The sequence below is a fragment of the Neolamprologus multifasciatus genome, chromosome 2 (assembly GCF_963576455.1).
Source record: "Neolamprologus multifasciatus chromosome 2, fNeoMul1.2, whole genome shotgun sequence".
Taxonomy (NCBI): domain Eukaryota; kingdom Metazoa; phylum Chordata; class Actinopteri; order Cichliformes; family Cichlidae; genus Neolamprologus; species Neolamprologus multifasciatus.
This window is the reverse complement of record NC_140440.1, coordinates 27,283,000-27,303,953: the sequence shown is the minus strand read 5'-3', so window position 1 is coordinate 27,303,953 and position 20,954 is coordinate 27,283,000. Positions and strand designations below refer to the sequence as shown.

General features: G+C 37.0%; 1 protein-coding gene and 1 long non-coding RNA gene across 2 annotated transcripts; both read left to right on the top strand.

Annotated features, from left to right (window-relative positions):
• Positions 1–4,689: 4,689 nt before the first annotated feature.
• LOC146524562 (pregnancy-specific beta-1-glycoprotein 4-like) lies at positions 4,690–11,402 on the top strand. The gene is made up of 6 exons (XM_085132960.1): positions 4,690–4,921; positions 5,986–6,306; positions 6,871–7,128; positions 7,651–7,971; positions 8,403–8,660; positions 10,060–11,402. The coding sequence occupies exons 1-6, from the start codon at positions 4,873–4,875 to the stop codon at positions 10,239–10,241; spliced, it is 1,389 nt and encodes a 462-aa protein (XP_084989086.1). The 5' UTR covers positions 4,690–4,872; the 3' UTR covers positions 10,242–11,402.
• Positions 11,403–16,881: 5,479 nt separating this feature from the next.
• On the top strand, positions 16,882–19,809 carry LOC146524561 (uncharacterized). The gene is made up of 3 exons (XR_014869436.1): positions 16,882–17,973; positions 18,230–18,352; positions 18,768–19,809. It is a non-coding gene; the product is annotated as an uncharacterized LOC146524561 (long non-coding RNA).
• Positions 19,810–20,954: the final 1,145 nt, after the last annotated feature.

Here is a 20,954-nt window from a genome sequence, read left to right as displayed (position 1 = left end):
ATTACAGCCTTTAAACAAGGTATAACACAAGTAAAGAAAAGCAAAATAAAATAAAATATAATAAAGTAAAATAAAACCAGGAAAACTCCAACGCCGATCAACAGTCTCTTTAGAATCTGAAGCCATGTTTAAAGAATGTACATTATCTGGTATGTAAGTGCAGCACATGGTGTTGAATAAGACACACAATCCTCCTTTCTCAGCCAGGATCATGTCCAGTGCTACACGATATTGCATTACAGCAATTCAGAGAGCGTCCATTTCTTGGTTATGTCCCTCGTTGACCTTGCAGGATGCATTGAGGAACAAGCCGAATCTATAGTCCAGTGTCTCACTTCCGAGAGCATGTTTTCCAGTCCCTATCCATGGGAAAAGGGCGTGGAGAACTTTCTGTCCTGTGATAGGAATACTTATGACTCTTCTACTGCAGAAAAAAAAAACCCTCTGTGGAAAGGGTGGTGGGTCCAGTTATCTTACTGCTGTTATGATCCCAGCAGTCTTCAGAGTGTCATCATATGCACAGTACAGTGACACAGCATTAGGTGATGTTCATAGGTAACTGCTGTTATCACCACCATAGCTTCTGGTTCCTGTGCTTTTCACAGAATCATGATGTCATCCTCGGACTCCCCCTGCGCTGTCGATGGAGCTTGGCACGCTCCCCTCATCCTTCAGGTGCCCGTCTGTTGTCCAAAATCTCCTCTGTTGGCCTCTGGAAATCCCCCTTGGCACAGTTCTCATTCCAACGCAGCTTCGTGGTCCTTGCTGCGGCTCCAAAGTCTAATCTCATGATGGGCCCCAACCAGCTCGTCCTTTGACCTCAACCACTGCCTGGGCTGTCAGCTATGCCTGGAATGGTTCTTGCTTCTCACCGGGCCTCTGAAGATTTCTCAGGAGATGACTGCTGCACCTGTATTTCCTTGCTAGGAGGAAAAACTTCTATTTGGAGAGCATGTCAACAATCATCAAACCACATTCTTTAGTTCAGTGAACTTCACTTATAGGCCATCAAAGCCTCATCTGAACATGGATGCACCACTTGCATAGGTTTGATACCCGTTGAATGAACTGTTAATCACACAAATCGCTGCAAAAATCATATAAAATATAGTTTAATGTTAATTCATTGTTTCATGTTAATCCTGGGCCCCTTCTCTTGACGCATGGACACTCCCATGAGTCAATTCATCAAAACCAGATTCCTGTCTTAAAGAAAAAGGTTAGCTAGATCATGTCCCAGGCAACATCAGGGCATCTCCCCCTCTGGAGCAGCACCAATTCGGACGTATTAACCTGCAATAAAAGATGTTAGTGTGATTTGCATATTAAGTTTGCTTAAAAACTGGCTCCGCCAGGAGCCTGCATACACACCATCATGGCCTGAAAAACAAGATCTGGAAGTGAAATCAAAATAACCTTCACATCTTCCCTAAAACACAGTGTAACAGCATCACCACTCATAACCTATAAACACAGTTTCTTCACACATAAACCCAGAAATCTTGTAGTAGAAAAACATTAACTAGTTGTTCTGGTATAAGTCACATGATCAAGTCACAAGAAGAATTGTAATGCTGTAGAAAAGAAATGTAAATGTTAGCGCTGCGCAGGTGTATACACTCTTTCTCACAGTAATCTCTGTGAGCAACACAAACCCATGAATAACACACCCCTGGTAGATTCACAGACACAGAAAGTGGCATTTAAAAGTTAAATCGGTATGCAACCTCAGATGTTGCTGTCATCTTTCTGCTCCTGTAAAAAGAAACACATAAATTCATCCACCCTTTTGTCCTGTCTAGGTGGAGGTTAACTTTGAGTCATGGTCAAGTCTTGTCAGCTTTTACCAATCAGTCAGTTTGTTTTTATTTCCATTTATTCATTCATTCATTCATTCTTTCTTTGCTGATAGTGGAAACTATCGCCGCATTTGATTTCCACCCTCAGCAAAATGACGTCATTTCAAAAGAAAAAAAGAAGAATTTTAGATCGGATTACCTCGCTGAATCCTTTTTTAGGCAGGGACTCTCATTTTCTAATCGTCCCAAATAAGTGGCTTTCTCCTGAGCCCATTTTAATGTGGAGAAACTCACTTGTAACAATTTTCTTGACGACGTATCGTATAGCGCTTCTAATCGTACAGATCTGCTCAAACAGAGATCATCGAACAAAACTTTCAGTGCACTGTGAAAGTATCAAAATAAAAAGGCCTAAATAAAAGTGTCTTATGTCATGACACAAGCTCCTCATCTCAGGAGGGTAAATCATACCATTAACATGGTTTATCACACTATCATACTAATTGGCAGGCTCAACTTCACAACAAAAGAAAAATCATCAGCTAGATTCACTCCGAACCAACCATCAGCTGCACAACACACAACATAAGCCTAATATATTATTAGCTATGGGTTTAATCCCCAGATCTGTGCTTCTCACTCATTTAGGCCACACACCCATTTTATTCAATTTTCCTTTTTTCCTGTCATCATAAAACATGTGACATGTTGTCATGCACTTCACAAAAGAAGTTTGTTCTGACGTATTCAGAGTTGTGTATCTAAGTACAGGATACACTCACACATCAAAACAGGAAACTCAGTGTTTTAGAGTCTCCACTCTAACAAACTCCAACACATCTCATTCACTCGTGCTAGAATTCAGTCACCTTTCCTCAATCTAAGAACGATCAACTAATTTGCATATCAGCTATTAACCCACTAAGATGACAGGACAACAGAAATGCATATTCAAAATGTAATCACAAAAATAGAATTTCCCTCATACAGTAAATTACTTATGCTGCATCAAACAAGCAGACAGCATCTCCCAATTTACTATATTAACAACTAATTTTTTTGTCTGATTACTGGTTGGTCAAACCAGAATCTTTTTTCCCACAAAAGTTAAACTGTTGTCCTGCAACCTAGAGAGTCAATTTTTTTTATTATTGGATAAATTCAGCATTTGATAACAAGTGTCTGTTAAATTTACCCTATTTTAACACTGATGAGAGATAACAAGCTAATTTTCATTGCATGGGTGTTTGTGTTATTAGGCAGGTTTAATGCATGTCTGTGGAGCTGCATATCCAGCAGAGCATGTTCTTAAAGCTGCCTTTCCTACACATTTCTCTGCTATTATTTAATCATTTTGTAACTAATGTGCTATGAGTCCATTGATCTTTGCATCACACTAAGTGACTTGGACAAGATGGTAAACAGACTCACATGCTTAAGATGTTGTCTAATCTTCATGAGCTCTCTTGTATTTGGAAGTGTTAGTAGGGTTAATGCATGTTCTGCTTGTGTGTGTGTGATTTTTGTATGTTTCTTTTTGCAGTGTTTCAGACTCTTTCACAATTTTCCCACTTAAGCAGTCAGTTTTCTTTTCCCCAGGTTTGCTAACCCAAATTTTGATTTTCCAGATTAAACAACAAAATTCCTATGTGTTCTCACCACTCCTCTCACTCTGTTGTCCTCTCCCACTTCAACAGTCCAATAGCAGGCAGTTCTCTTTCAGCTGTGTCCTGTGTTTCACTGTCTCTTCTTGCCATTTTCTCCAAAAGTGGCAAATGTCAAACTCCAACAGTCTCCTCAGTTCTCCTCAAACGTTCTTTTCACATGCACAGTGAAGTTGCAGCTTGTTGGAAACACAGTGCCATTCATCCAATCATTCAGGATGATGGGTTTGCTCTTTTTCTCTGATGCTGTTTGTCCACACTGCTGCTGCTTGCTGGGACTCTTTGCCCAGGACTTTGCTGCTGTCTCTTTATCTGCCATGTTATTGCTCTTTGGAGCTGCATTCCTTGTCTTCAGGGAGGAGTGAGAGCTCGCTTGTGAGTTTAAGAGACTCTCTGTTTTTTGTGAATTGTCCTTTCTTAAAAGCAGAAAATGAGATTGTAGTTGCTCTTGGCTGATCAACACAAAACCTTTTTCCTATGATTATTTTTCATCTACAATGTAAATTTTGTCTCTTTTTTACTCTTTTTTTTTTTTTTTTTTTTTAATAGCTGGTGACCTGCAGAATCACCACTCTCACAATCAGAGGCAATTACTTTTACACAGCGCACAAAAACACTGTGACGTCAGACACATTAACACTCACTTTTTTCATCTACGTAAATAAATCATTTGGCCAATGGCATGTGCTATCGTGATCCATAAATATGATCACAAGTTTATTTAACTATTTTTCAACCCTCCAAAACAAATAAACAAAAACATGATGCTATGAACACTCTACACACATGAGTCAAGATGCAGGAAAACTGCTCACGGAAACTCTGCACACTCCAGTTATCACAGTTATCATAGTTCTATTTCCCTCTCTTTGAAGAGTTCTCAGCCAGCTCCTGATCTGATAATGTGTAGCTTGCTCATCAGCTCAGAAAAGACCACAACGCAACCTCACACAGTGGTTGCGTGCTTTGCCCCACAGTGGCAAAGACTTGCACTTTCATATTCAATTCAGCTTCTCCATCATGTAGTTTTCAGCTGTTTCATACACTTTGTGAAATAATAGGCTGGGGGAGTAGATCCTACCCTTTTCCTCAGCTCCATAACTTTATTTTTACAACTGTTTTTGTATTTTTTTGATTGTACCATTTTTATCTTGTGACAGTGTGAGTAATAATTAAACAAAGTCTGTGGAAGATCTGTGAGATTCCTTTTATTTCTGCAAAGTAATGAACATGCTAGTTGTACTTCCTTTTTCAAATTTCCACACACAGAATGAGAACAGCATTTCAAAAGAGGCTGATCAGTAGCAGGAGCCATTTCTGACTGTTACCTGCTGGACAAATGTGCATCATTTAATAAAGTACTCTGACGGCTGTCGACTGTGTCAACACACACTGAACAGTGAGGAGACATGGAAGCTGTGCTGGGATTGATGGTGATCCTACTGGGAGTGTCTCATGGTGAGATATTCTTTTTACATGTGACACTTATCATTTAATACCTTTTTAACCTGTACAAAATATCTGACATCATCATCAGAGATGTTAAAGCTGCACAAATACTTACCCAAAGTTACAATGTGTGCACTTTGATTTATTTTATTTAATTAAATGTTAGAATCTATTGGCTACATCTGCAGTACGTGACCATTTGAGCAGAGCTTTAGTTCCTTTTTCTGTCTTTTTACCAGTTTGAGTAGCAGTGGTAAATTCTTAGCCCACTATGCACCTTGGGAGCCATTTTGCAGTGTGTTTAAGTGAGTTTTAAACTGACTTTTTAAAGGACTTTATTCTTTCCATCCTTATCAGAGACATCAAGCTTATTTGTTACTGTGATAAACTGCCTGATTTTGAAGAATCTGTCTCAACTTATCGGTTGGCTGTAACTAGGAATCCAGATCTTAAGTTATTTAAGTCATGCAGTCACTACAGATATGCTTAAGAATGTATAGGTTGCATTACTTTATCATTTTTAATGCCACCTTCAGAAATGAACACATCTGTCCTGTGCAGAGTCTTTTCTCTGAAATATGGGTTCCTGTTTTCTGTTTGACATTTATTTTCTTTTGGTTACATGAAAATACTTTAGTTTTTGCACTCTGCTAAAATGTGGAGAATGTGTCTACCTGTATTTCTTAATTATTAATATATTAGTAAATGTTGGACACATTTGTGTGATAACTTTGGGATTATGGATGCAGTATGTTTGTTCTTGAGGCTCTATTACCTATAATTGTCAAAACTGCTACCTACGCCGAGTTAGATATTAAGAGCTGACAGATTTATGGCAGTAATGCTACTTCAAATACTTTGATACCATTCAATCAAAACACTGGGTTATCCAAAACATAATTAGGCATTAGGTATAAACATGGTAATACAAAAACTACTTTTTAACAAGTAAAAGTCCTCTCATCAGTAAATTTTGGATTGCTGACAATGTTAATCAAATTGTTGTTGTAATTTATTAGGTAGAAACTAACAAATCACAAATGCTTTTCTTTTCAATGTTTCAAATTTTGCAGGTGTGGAAACTTACTGTGATGGCAGACAGGATGGAGCTCAGTGTTATGGAGCTTTGGGAGGAACTGTGGACATCCAGCTGATGGACAGCACCTCAGAAATACCTAGATGCTACCTGTTAAAGAATTCATTAAGAATACTATATATGAGAAATAATAAGGTTATTTATAATAACATAGCACACAGATCTCTCTTTTTTTTGAGTAATGGAACATTTAGGATCAATAACCTGAGCAGGACAGACAGTGGTGATTATACCCTTGAAACCTTTGATTCAGATGGAGCATCATCAGGTGTGCGGACTTTACAGTTGTTTATTCAAGGTAAACATCGGGAAATTCAACCTTTAATTGATGTAAATGTAATATTGTTTTGGATATCTTTATAATAGAGTATACATAATTTCAGATACGTATATTTTGTGCATCCCCTGTTTCGAATTAGCATATGAATTAGCCATAAATAACGCTAATAACCTACATGATGCACACTGCATTCACCGAAGTATTGGGCCACATCTCTTAATCTTTCAAATCAGCTGGTTTCAGTTCCATTGACACAGATGTATGAAACCAAGCACCTAGCCATGCAGTCTGCCTCTACAGACATTTGTGAGTAAATGAATCAATTCTAAAGAGCTCATTGAATATGTGCATGTTACTGTAACAGGATACTACCTTTGCAGCAAGTCATTTTGAGATATGTCTTCCTTCTTAGATATCCCACGATGTACTGTAAGTCAAATAACTGCAAAGTGGAAAATTTTAGCTACTATGGAAAACCAGCCACCAAGTTACAGGCCATGTAAAGTTACACAGAAGGAAGCACAGTGTATCTAAGTGCATCTTATTATAGTATCTAAACTCATCTGTGTGTGTTTCTCTCAGCTCCTGTGTCCTCTGTCCTGCTGGTCTCTTGGTGTCTGTCCCAGGGAGAGATGAGGGTGTCCTGCTCCTCTGAGGGAGGGGACAGCCCTCAGTATAGCTGGACTCTGGATGGACGCACACTGACAGATGCTGAGTTCCTTTCTGTAAATAATGAGGATGACATCATTATTCTGAAACAGCACATCTCAGGACATCTGGTCTGCTCAGTCAAGAACAACGTCAATAGTGTCTCCAAAGAACAGAAGATATCTGCCTGTGGTGAGTGAGAACATTTTGATAAAACAATATCATGACTTTGTTTATTATGGTCACTTTGTACATTTATTCATGAATTATATGTTTTTACGGATAGGCTTTATTTTCATCAACTGCACCTCAATCAATGGGACACAGGTGTGAGGGTGGGTGTATGAAGCCAATAGAACCTTGTGTATTAAACCAACAAGTGAACCTAGCTTTTTAACCTTACAAAATATCTGACTCGGTCCTCAGGGAAATTAAAGCACCACAAATACAAGAAAGTAAGATTTGTGTACTTTGATTTTTTATTTAATATATTAATGTAAGAATCTATTGGCTACATCTTCAGTACGTGACCATTTGAGCAGAGTTTTCATTCTGTTTTTGTCTTTTTACCAGTGTTAGTGGGAGTGGTAAATTCTTAGCTCACTATGAACCTTGGCAGCCTTGTTGTGGTGTCTTTAAGTGAGTTTGGACTCACTTAAACAGAAACTAATGAATCACAAATGTTTTTCTTTTTAATGTTTCAAAATTGTGCAGGTGTGGGAACTTACTGTGATGGCAGACAGGATGGAGCTCAGTGTTATGGAGCTTTGGGAGGAACTGTGGACATCCAGCTGATGGACAGCACCTCTGAAATATCTAGATACCAATTATTAAAGAATTCATTAGTAATACTATTTGTCAGAAATAATAAGGTTATTTCTAATACCATAGTACATAGATCTAGCTTTTTTCCCAGAAATGGAAAATTTAGGATCAATAACCTGAGCAGGAATGACAGTGGTGATTATACCCTTCAAACCTTTGATTCACATGGAAGATCTTCAGGCGAGCGGACTTTACATTTGTTTATTCAAGGTAAATGTTGGGAAATGCAGACTTTAATTGATGTAAATGCAATTGGGTCACATCTCTTAATCTTGGAATTCAGCTGGTTTCAGTTCCATTGACACAGATGTATGAAACCAAGCAGCTAGCCATGCAGTCTGCCTCTACAAACATTTGTGAATTAATGAATAATTCTAATGAGCTCACTGAGGTTGTGTATGTTACTGTAACAGGATACTACCTTTGCAGCAAGTTATTTTGAGATATTTGTTCTCTCCAAGATATTCCATAACCAACTGTAAGTGATATTTTTGCAAAGTGGAAGATTTCAGTAGCTACAGAAACTCAGCGCCAAGTGGCAGACCATGTGAGAGATTAGGGGCATCAAGTGCCGAGGCACATAGTGCATGAAAGTGCATCTTATTATGATATCAAAAGTCATCTTTGTGTTTTTCTCTCAGCTCCTGTGACCTCTGTCCTGATGGTTTCTGAGTGTCTATTCCTGGGACAGAGGAGGGTGTCCTGCTCCTCTGAGGGAGGGGACAGTCCTCAGTACAGCTGGACTCTGGATGGACGCACACTGACAGATGCTGAGCTCCTTTCTGGAAATATTAAGACTAACGCCATCACTCTGAAACAGCACGTCTCAGGAGATCTGGTCTGCTCAGTCAGGAACAATGTCAGTGACGTCTCCAAAGAACAGAGCATATGTACTTGTGGTGAGTGAGAACACGATAAAAAAAATAACTTAATCATTATATTATCTGTAATATATTGTCTGTGCACTTGCAGCCATAAACAGTCTGTCTTAAACCAACAACAGACAGTGGTTTTGATGGCAATTCCTCTTTTTAGAGAACTGGCTCTTTTGGCTCGGCTCACTAAAAAGAGCTGACTCTTTCAGCTCCCAAGCAGCTCTTTGGTTTGTTTTGTTGCTTTAATTAATTTAATATCAACAACAATATAAAATTATACACAAAATAAATTACTAATGGAAAAACATGTTTATTATTTATGTATGTTTATTATTTACATATGCTTTTATTTATTCACGCCACATAAATTATAAATGATAAATGTTAAATATCAAATAAATTATAAAATACAAAAAACAACTATTTACAATTCAACTTTTAACCCTTTAAATTTTCTGTTTTTTCCTTTTAAACAAATTTAAAGTGAAACATCACAAAACACTGCAAACCACAACACAATAAAATATAGATTCAAATATGAAAAACAAAAAGAAAACAAAAAGCATCTTCAATAATATCACACTCATCTAACTGTGTTTTATCTTCTCATTGCACTGATTGGTGGACAGTTTTCAGGTGCCTGTGCAGGTTGTTTGTGGAGCCGGCTCTACATGCTATTCTTTTCTTGCAGACTCTACACTCTACCTTTGTATTGTCAATAAAATTGAAATGGTTCCAGATTTTGCATCTTTTCTTGGTGTCACTCATTTTCTTCACTATAACTTTTCAATGTGTCGATGTTGTCACTTGTTGTTGCCCCTGGCTCTCTTTCTCTTTCTCCCTCCTGCTCTGTTCGTGTGCTACTGCTGCTGCAAGTGTAAGTACCGCCCTTTCTCCCTCTGCTCATTCACTTCAAAGAGTCAGCCCTACGAGCCGTTTCGTTCACGACCACACAACACTAGACTGTGTGCCTGCAAGTCTTAAAGATCACAATCAACAAAAAATAGTGGCATCCACCAGTGATACCCCTCATCCTCCTAGTAGACACATCTATGTTATCTATTTCACCATTCTTGAATAATCACATTCATTTGTGAATGTGATTAGCCTTTGACAACTGGAAAAGGATTTAACTAATGTGAACCATAGTAGTGGCTGAATAGTGTAGTGGTTTGCACATTTGCCTAATGACCAAAAGCTCTTTGGAGGAAACAAAAATCCCCTTGGGTTGCTTCCGAAATGGTATCTGGAATGATATATGTAAAAAAGAAAATCTTACAAATCAAATACATGCCACTACCTGGTGTGATGAGTCGTTGTAAATAAAGAGTCAGCAAAAAAGTAGATATGAACCACAGTATATAACTGATAACTCTTCTGTCACATCATTAGCTTTGCTTGTGATTTTTGTGTCTCTGAACAGATATTTCCTTGCCTATATGTGGTTTGAGAGCAGTCGTGGTAATTGTCTTATTAATTGGGATTTCCATCTACTTTACTTGGAAGAAAAAGAAAAATGAAAAAGTTGAAGCCTCTGCTGTCCCGCAAACAGAATTCCCAGAAAACTCTGTTTTGATGGTCGAAATGAGAAGTTCTGCAACTTAGGCCAACACTAAGTTGCAAATTTCATCTGGTGAAGCTATGAGTATTTTTGGATTTGGATTCTGTGGAAACTAATAGAAAAAAAGATGTAAGAAAAGTAGTCCATAGTCATTTGCCACTTTTTTTTTCTAGGTAAAGCTGAAATTAGAAAACGCTATAAACAAAAAGAATCAGCCCACTTGTTACTGCTGCTTATACTAAATTTAACCTTTTTTTTAATGATGCTTTCTGCCTTTTATTTGGGAATTTGTTGAAAAAATGTATTCAGCATTTTGGAGAGTTAAATATGTTTTTGCCAGTGTATTGACAAATAAATAAAGATGTAAATACTCTTCCCTTACTGAAGTGAAAATCCTATATCGAAATATGATGTTATAAAATAAGTTTACATTGTACTAAAGATTGCATTTAATTTAGTAAATATTCATATTGTATACTTTGCTTTTACTTCTGCTTCTACACTGTAAAAATACTTTTGTATAACATATTAACATTTATAGTGAACATTAGGTGATTTACAGACATAGTTATACACCTCAGTAATGTTTGTGAGAACAAATATTTTAGTTGACTAAATAATCATGCATTAAACAGTAAATGATTTTTGTGCTCAGTCTGTTTCATGCTTATTGTCACTGCCAAAAATTTATTAAACTACATCAATCCATTCTCTGCCATTATCCTTTTTAGCCTATCCCAGCTGCCTTAGGTCGAGAGGCAGGGTGCAGGGACAGGTCGCCAGTTGTTCACGGGGCTAACACATAGGCACAGACAACCATTCTCACCTATGGGCAATTTGGAGTTTCCAATTAACCTATCCTCACTAACTCCATGTCATTGGACTGTGGGAGGAAGTTGGAGTACCCGGAGAGAAACACTGGGAGAACATGCAGACTAGCACAGCAAGACCCCAGCCTGATGGTGGGAATTGAACTCTCTCTGGAATTGAACGCACTTCACTAGTTAGATGACAAAGCATTTGGCTACCTTAAGAGAATCATAGTTACTCTCGCCATTTACCCGTGCTTCATTGAATTTCTTCACTTTGACAGAGCACTGGTCAGAATTCACACTGTGCCAACATCCACCATGGGCCTTCCCCTGGTTCGCACCAGACCACTTTGCCCGGTGCCGATCAGGGGCCCAAGTCCAAGTCCTTATTAAAATAACTAAACTTAAAGTTTTTTTATTTAGCTGTTTTAATGTGTAATAAAAAAACTGTTATAGCTTTACATTTAGTGAGCTATCTTATGGTATTTTAACATATGGCGGAGAGTAATGATGGGTAGATTACTTCTAGTGGAGTGTATCGCTCAATACCGACATCTGCAGGACAAAAAAAGTATTGCCGGCAATATGGATAAAGGTTGTGCCAAGGAACTGAACTAGGTATATTTATTCTGACATCTGTTTTCCTGTTTACAAAACCAGCTGATGATAAAGTGTTAATCTAAATGAAAGAGAAGTCTATATATTCCAAATAATTTCAATATAATAAAAAATAATATAATTGACTAATACAGTGTGTAATGTTTAGAACAGAAAAATACTTTATACTTTATTGTTATTCAAGGAAGTATGAGAGAAAAATGTGAAATAAAGGGGAAGTTTGGTTTAGGAAATATAAGTGCTTTTGACTGTGTGCTTGTGTACTTGTGTGTGTAAGGGGAAAAGGCAGATTTTTATTAAGAAATCAGAAGCTTTTGTTTGAGATCAGTTCTCCTGCTTTGGAAAAACACTCTTCCACATGGTACTGATGAGGCAGGAATACATAAGCATAGGAGCGGAAAACATGTACCTTATTTGACATTATGAGATTACAATGATTCCAGACTGGAGAAAGTGTACTTTTTTTCTCTCTGGTTCGATTGTACCCCCTTTATTTTACAACATTGCCAAAATGTCATTATTAGAAGTGTTTGTGAACTGAAAATCCATAATGTGGGATACTGTTTGTCCGTGATTTGGACAGCCCAGCGCGTGCTCCCAACGCAGGGGAAACAAATTCTGTCAGTATACCTACATTGGCACCGTCGTTGTGCAGGTGAAGCCCAATACAAGATATGCATCATCATATTTTCTAGCCTTTGGCTTGGAAGGGAGTTGGTTTGGAAGCATATTTTGCAATGCTTCAACCTCTGCTTTGCTTTTATGTGAGAGCCCCCATTAAAAACCTGTCCATTATGCTAGCAGTATTCTTTTTCTTCTTCTTTTTTTTCTCTCTGGACAGAGATCTTGAATATTGATCTGCTGGAGCCACTCACCTAGCTTGGGAATCACTACACTTAGTGCTTCGATTACCACTGGGACCACTGTTACCTTAACCCCCTACATCTTCTCAAACTCCTCTCTAAGCCCTTGGTATTTCTCAAACTTCTCATTCTCCTTCTTTCGGATGTTACTGTCATCGCTACATCTATCACTACGGCTGTCTTCTTCTGTTTCTACATCCACTATTTCCGGTTAGTTAGCCAACACCATTTTGTCTGTCTGCAGGACAAATCCAGGTGTGGGGCATTGAGTCATAAACCTTCTTGTAATCAATCCAGTGCACAGGTTGGTTAGCCTAGTCTTGCAATCTTGGCTGTCTGCTCGGTCTACCAGGAGCTAATGTTTTGTGCCTCTGGTATTCTTGCCATGTGCCTGTTCATCTTAAATGGCCTGGTCCCATCCAACTACCGGCTGCCTTGCCGGTAGTTGAATGGGACCAGTCCCTTCTGGGGGTCCTTGAGGATCAGGGCTGTCCGGCCTTTCTGAGTGTCTCCCATCGACTAGCTAGTTCATATGTGCTGCCAGACGCACAGTTTGGATTCGGGAGACAGACACTATCTCTACTTTCAAGATTAGGCTTAAAACTTTCCTTTTTGCTAAAGCATATAGTTAGGGCTGGACCAGGTGACCCTGAATCCTCCCTTAGTTATGCTGCAATAGACGTAGGCTGCCGGGGATTCCCGTGATGCATTGAGTTTTTCCTTTCCAGTCACCTTTCTCACTCACTATGTGTTAATAGACCTCTCTGCATTGAATCACATCTGTTATTAACCTCTGTCTCTCTTCCACAGCATGTCTTTATCCTGTCTTCCTTCTCTTACCCCAACCGGTCGCAGCAGATCGCCGCCCCTCCCTGAGCCTGGTTCTGCCGGAGGTTTCTTCCTGTTAAAAGAGTCTTTCCTTCCCACTGTCTCCAAAGTGCTTGCTCATAGGGGGTCATATGATTGTTGGGTTTTTCTCTGTATCTATGAAGCGCCTTGAGGCGACTTTTGTTGTGATTTGGTGCTACATAAATAAAATTGAATTGAAGTAACTATTGCACACTTTCTGTAAATCCTATAAACGTCATTTCACTTCTCAAATATCACTGTGTTTGTCTGCTATTTGATAAATTGCTAATCCAAACAATGTTTTATGAAGGAAAATCATGAAAGTTATCAGGGGTGCCCAAACATTTGCATAACACTGTATATAAATGCAAGAGCTAAGTGCTGAGGATCTATTGTTGCCTTCACTGATATACATAGCTTGATATACATAGCCCCTGTAAACAGTTCCCTGCACTAGTATTTGTCATTTACATTTAAAAATTACATCTTTGTAAATAAACGTTATTCACGCCATTTTTTTGAGCCTCTTTGTTTGCATCTGTATATAAGGTCCATTCTGCCCCTTGGCCTCAGCGGCATTGACATTATTCTCTACCAAGAGATGGTGCTATTTTGCAGCATGCTATTACTGGATTAACTGTGTTTTAGTGGCTTATTGGACTTTAATGCTTTAAGATTTGTACTATTAAAACTTGAGATTTGCCAAGCTTTAAAGATGACCTGTAATTATTTGTATAAGTATAAAATATATCAATTCATTGCATAGTGTTTAAAAAGTTAGTGGTCATCCGGAGTGACTTTTTTTGAAAGAGAGAGAAAATTTATTATTAATAAAAACTAAATTATTATAACTAAAAACTAAATTCTGTAATACAGGTGAACTGATTTCTTAGGAATTTAAGAAATTATTCTCAAAACCTCTTTTAGTATCAATGAGATGTTTCCCTCTCTTCTTGAAAGCTAAAAAGGAAGAAACACTGATGCCACCTCCTTCCATCCCCTCATCAATAAAACCTAACACAAAGGGTTTTGCGCATTGCTCTCTGAGGCGGTTCACTAACAGGACACAGCAGTCTGTTCAGAGCAGCATACGTTGAGCTGAAGCTTGAAAGCCACTGTCTGGATCATCAGAAGCTGAACCTTGAGCAGACATGGAAGCTGTTGTATTGTTGCTGTTCTTTCGAGTGTCTCATGGTGAGCCACGTAACATTTTAAAATTAATACTTAATTCTACATTTCAAAATAGAATAACATGTTTTACAGCTATGGGATCCAGTAAAGTCAGTGAAAAGGTTTGACTTTTTTCTTATGGATGAAGAATCTCAAACACAGAAAAAATCAACAATAGATCTGTTGAATATAATTACAATTACAGAATGCTTTAACTGTTTTTAAATTACACAGTTTGGCTCCTTGTAATAATAATATCAAATTCTGATATCAATTTCATGTGGATATGCACTTAAAGTACATACAGTTATGGAAGAAGAACTGTTTAAATAATATATAACTAATTTTAATCACCTGAATTAGCTCCATCACAGCTTTATTAATAATCAAATATGATGGAAGATGTACCATTTTTAGAATTTTTTATTTATTTAATCTATTTAGATTTTGGAAAAGCCCTCAGTTATCTACAATATAAATGTGTTTTAAATGCAGTTTTCAGACACTATCAGTGTAATATCAGTGCAAACACTGTTTATTAGAATATATCATATTTTTTTATTTTGGGTATCTACTACAACTATGGTATATATGAACAGATTTCACATTAACAACAACTTGTCATAATTATGTGGGGAAAGTTAACTGAAACATCAAAGTGTCGGAACTGTTCATTTTTGTCGCAGCAGGCACCTTTACATTTTGCAGAAAGACCACAACCATTTAAAATGGCTCTATTTTATGGTGGAGTGCTTAGAGCCACATTAAGAAAAAAATATTACTGATTATTTCAAGAATAATGTCCAAATTGTGAGATTAAAGAGGAAAATCTACTTCAAGTCCAAATGAGGAGAGTACACTTGTTTTAAGACAATCCGCTAGACTAGCTATACTCACTGAGTTAGTGAAATCATACCTTGGAATCGAGGAAGGAAATGATTCCCCTTTTATTTCATAAACAGTGGTTTGTGGTGATCAGTATAAGGACTTTGAAAAGATGGTGCAGAAAGTTGTATCTGATGGAAAAACAATCCAACTTGCTGGAGTTGGCTGGAAAGGAAATGGCTGGTAATGGACAGATGCAAGGCTATCGATGGTTGCACCCTTGTCCAATAAAGAGGATGTATGCTATGTGATGTAATACGGTGATTAGTTTGTTTCACTAACTCATCTACACCAGGCATTTAGTAGAGAGTCTTGCAACCGTAGCAAAAACTATAATTGATCACCAATATATATTTTTTCTTAATGTGGCTATAATACTCTGTTGTACTATCTGAAGTATCACAGTAGATGATTCAGTAGTAATGATAAGCCAGCATGTACAAGCTGCAGCTAAATTAAAATCATTCTACTGTTTGGACTTCCAGACAAAAATGTCAAAACGTGACACTAATTCTAAAATAGTGCTGCTAGCTGAGCCTTAACACAATGTGCTTCACTCACAGACCTGTGTAATGTTAATCTGCATGCCAAAAAAATGCTTGTTCACATAGTATGAACTGAGACAAATATTTATTAATGTTTCAAAATTTTCAGGTGTGGGAACATCCTGTGATGGCAGACAGGATGGAGCTCAGTGTTATGGAGCTTTGGGAGGAACTGTGGACCTTCAACTGATGGACAGCACTGCAGAAATACCTAGATATGATCTGTCAAAGAATTCATCAAAAATACTAACTGTCAGAAATAATACGTTTTATTCAAATAGCATAGAACATAGATATCTCTTTTTTCCCAGTAATTGAACATTTAGGATCAATGACCTCAGCAGGAATGACAGTGGTAATTATACCCTTCAAACCTTTAATTCAGATGGAAGATCATCAGGTGAGCGGACTCTACAGTTGTTTCTTCAAGGTAAGTTTTCCTTGTTGGAAAACAAAGCACGAATTAAAATTTTTATTTACTATGTATATAATATATCCCAATAAATTTCAGATCCATGCATTTTGGACTTTCCCTGTTCTTAATTTGAGAATGTAATATATAGTCTTGTTGTAGTGAAACTATATACAATTTAATTGAATACAATTTGACCAAACAAAGCAAATAGGCAGAAACTTAAAATTATTACATCAAAATAAAAATTGTAGAGCATGATTAAAGGTCCTAAAAGATACACACAAAGAAATGCTTGCAGATGTTTTTATGCAAACAAAAAATGAATGCACACAGCATAATTGGTTTGAGTTTGAAACAAAAATTGGAATTCAGGTCAAACACATGGTTTAAATGAGTACTGTAAGGCTATTGTTGAATATAATAAAGACATTTATAAATATCTTTATGTGTGGAAAATAACCTATTTTTTTATATATTTTTTAACATTGGATTAAAAATGATATTATTCAATTAATGAAAAAGCAGAATCTTGAATTACAAATACTAAATTATGCACTGATATTCTCATTTGTGGTTAGGGAACAGTGAATTTCAAAGACAGACAATTTTATGTAGTTGATACACTCTGAGAACAGATATGTTTAATACAACTCACAACTTGTTACATTTGAACATGTGCTTATTGGCCCAGAGATTCACTGTTCACACACATTTTGTGTGAATTTTTGAACCAAAAAAATTTCAGAAAAAAGCACATGAATAAAATGTATAAAGTGTTGGAGGAGATAGGTCTGTCAGCAAGATAATGCCCCAAAACATACAACCAAGGCAGCAAAGTAGTGGCTAAAGTAGAATGTTAAGGTCATGAAGTGCCTATCTAGTATCCAGACCTCACTACTGTAAAATATCTGTGGAATGACAGGAAGCATTCAGTTTCCAAGTAGCAGCCAACAAACCTAAAATATTTAGAGAGTTTCTGTTAAGTGGAGTTGACCAAAACCCCCTTGTGAGATGTGTGCAAACCTGGTGACCAACTGTAAGAAATGAATTACTGTTGTGCTTGCTGAGAAGGGTTTCTCCACCAAGTACTAAGTCATGCTTTGCTTGAAGATCAAATACTTATGAATGACATTCAATCATTTTAAATCAAATTCTAACTTTTATGTAATGTGTTTTTTTCTGGATTATTGGTTCTCTCTTCATTATAATAAAACTACCATAAGAATTAGAGACTAATCATGTCCTGCAGGTCTTTGAGTGTCCGTAAGTGAGCAAACTAGCAAATTTAGCAGGTGATCAGAAAATTATTATCAAGATCCTATAATAGTAACATAAGTCATTTGGGTGTGTGTTTCTCTCAGCTCCTGTGTCCTCTGTCCTGCTGGTTTCTGAGTGTCTGTCCCAGGGAGAGAGGAGGGTGTCCTGCTTCTCTGAGGGAGGGGACAGTCCTCAGTACAGCTGGACTCTGGATGGACGCACACTGACAGATGCTGAACTCCTTTCTGTAAATAATCAGGATGACATCATAAATCTGAAACAGCACGTCTCAGGACATCTGGTCTGCTCAGTCAGGAACAACGTCAGTAATGTCTCCAAAGAAGAGAAGATATCTACCTGTGGTGAGTGAGATTATTATAAACAAAAGGTAATATTCGGTTTGTATTGATTATGACCACTTTGTACAAATGTCATAACTCATCTAATTGTTTGCTGCATTTTTTCCCCATTGTTTGCACCTGGGACATTAATGTGAATGGCTCTTTTTTTCCACTGTATTTCCAAATAAATTTGTAAAACCAGCAAACAAAACAAACAAAAACAAAAAACGTGTTTACTGAGTTCATTTGTTTTGTTTTCGTATGTCTTTCATTTTAGGAGTAGCAGCTTTGCCCCTGATCGGTGGTGTTCTCTCAGCACTGGTATTTCTCTTATTTGTGGGTGTAGCTGTCATCTGTGCTCAGAGGAAAAAACAGAATAAACTCTCTACAAAACAAAAAGGTACAAAACTTCCTTTAACTTACTTCAGTCTGACAAAAAATATTTTCCTTTATTTAATATTACCAAGAAAGTTGTGATTCTTTTTGATCTTTTTGATACCCATTTCTTTAACTGGGTTTAAATGGTTGGCAATGGCCAGATGCAAGGATAGCGATGGTTCCACCCTTGTGCAATAAAGCGTATGTTTGTTGTTGTCTAAACCAGGTATTTTGTTGAGGGTATAGCAGCCGTGGCAATTGTTTTGAAACAAGAAATGTAATTTGCACATTTCGACTTCATTCTCAAAGTGATCAGTAATATATATGTGTGTCTAATTTATTTAACTCTTGTTAAGTTGTTGTTAAGTTTCATGAAACGTCAAACTATTGTTTTGATGACTCACTGACTTTATTTGCTCAATTTATTTTCTCTGCAGAGGCAGAGAAAGATGATGACCAGGAAGTCACGTATGCTGATGTCAGGGTTATGCTGCAGCAGCAAGGGAAGCAAGTAGAGCAAAGGGTGGAGGCAAAGCCAGAGGTGGAGTACGGCCAAGTCAAGTTTTCAAAGCGACTTCGACACACTGAACCAACAGGATTTGATTGTATCTATTCCACGAGCACAAAAGGTCCGTGTCAATATAGCTAAAGGTGATTTCCTATCAGAGAAATACAAACTATTAAATCTGATGAATATTTTGAGAAAATCCATCAAGTCTTAAGTTTCCTCTATATTTAAATACTACCAGTGTCAGCGTTTTCTGCATTTTTATTCTGTTGAAGCTCTGAACAAATGTTATATGGTTGCAATGTTTCTCTTTTCAATTTAACTTTGTTCATCATTTGTTTCACTTCCATGTTTTATTATCATTATTAATGTATACATCTTTATAATTATTAAACATTAAATACTTTTAGTTGACTTGTTGGGTCATTACTTAAAAGAAATGTTACTGGGTGTGGAACATTAAGTATCAATAAACTAAGCAGGTCAGACAGTGATGACTATTTGTTTCAAGCCTATCAGGCCCAAGCCTTTATATTTATAGCAAAGCAGAGAGTAGATGTGAAATAAAAATTCCAATAGTTTATTTATTCTTGAAGTAAATCAAATGATGAGACAAAGGAAAACAGATTTAAAAAAACAAACAAAAGAAAACCAACAAAAACAAAACAAACAAAGAAATTAGTAATATCACTGATGGTATGAAATATTAATTCATTAATGTCACAAATTTTTAAAAGGCCAAAATCCAAAACCTCCAATGCCAAAACCAGCAGCTCAACTTAACTTTAACAAAAAGGAAGTAGGGAGAGGCCACTTTTTAGAGTTGGGGAAGAAAAAGTACGCAAAATAAAGTCAGGTATTTTACAGCCTTGTATTATTCAGACAGTTTCACTGCATGCCTCTTAGAGGTGTTAAGTTCCATCTCTGTTCTGTGATGCAGGAGTTGTTTTGTCTAACAGATGAGTTTTTGTCTGTTCTTCTTCTATTAATGTATCACTCATAATGCTTAGTGAGCCTCATTAAGAGTAAGAGTTTGCTTCTATCAGTGCAGAATCTGCAGTTTTTAATTTTACTACATTCAAAATGACTGTCTACATTACTGAAACTTTCCACTCACTAATTATTATTAGCAGCACTAAATGTGTGCAACAAGCTGTGAAAATGATGCATTATAGCTGGTGTGGTTCTGTCACAGGAAATTTGCGCTCGTTTCATGGGTGTCTAACCAGCTGGGGTGCAGTATGGTGAGGTTTAGCAAAGTACAACAAAGAAGGCATAAACTTAATTCACTGAGCACTTTTTTACTTAACAGGATGGTTCAAAAAAAGAATAAAAAGAATAAAAAAAAACATTAACAAAATAGACATTATAAAGAGATCTTTTTAAGTGAAACTTTCTTTTGATAAATTAATCAAAATGTATTTCACTCAGTGTTTTCCCTTTCAGTCAGGAAACTTTTCCCTCTATTTCATTTTCTAAGTAACAATAAATTCAGTGAGGAAACCAAATCCAGTGGTATACAAATGTGATAATTTTCAGGATTTTTCTTCATAAATGATTGTTTTTTTGGATCATTTAAATATATCATATAGCATACAAGCATAATGATATTTGGGAAGTCAAACGTTTATAGGATTTATAGAAAGTGTGCAATAGTTACTTAAACAAAATTAGGCTGGTGCGTAAATTTGGGCACCCATGATGTTTTATTGATTTGAATACCTTTAGCACTAATTATTGGAACACAAAATTTGTTTGGTAAACTCATTGACCCTTGACCTACATAGACAGGTGAATCCACTTATAAGAAAGGGTATTTAAGGTGGCCAATTGCAAGTTTTTCTCCTCTTTGCATCTTCTCTGAGTGGCAGCCTTAAAACAACTCTCGAATGACCTGAAAACAAAGATTGTTCAACATCATAGTTTAGGGCAGGGGTGGGCAACTCCAGGCCTCGAGGGCCGGTGTCCCTGCAGGTTTTAGATGTGTCCTTGAACCAACACAGCTGATTTAAATGGCTAAATTAGCTCCTGCAGTTCTCCAGACGCCTGGTAATGAACTAATCACACTGAAAAAAGTCTAACATGCAGTCATTCATTCAATCTAATAAGTGCCATT

Excerpts from the sequence above, each read along its gene's own strand:
- LOC146524562 (XM_085132960.1), top strand. The coding sequence starts at position 4,873 with ATGGAAGCTGTGCTGGGATTGATGGTGATCCTACTGGGAGTGTCTCAT. Across the intron at positions 4,922-5,985 it reads CCTACTGGGAGTGTCTCATG|GTGTGGAAACTTACTGTGAT; the intron begins GTGAGATATTCT and ends CAAATTTTGCAG. Across the intron at positions 7,972-8,402 it reads TTTACATTTGTTTATTCAAG|CTCCTGTGACCTCTGTCCTG; the intron begins GTAAATGTTGGG and ends TTTTTCTCTCAG.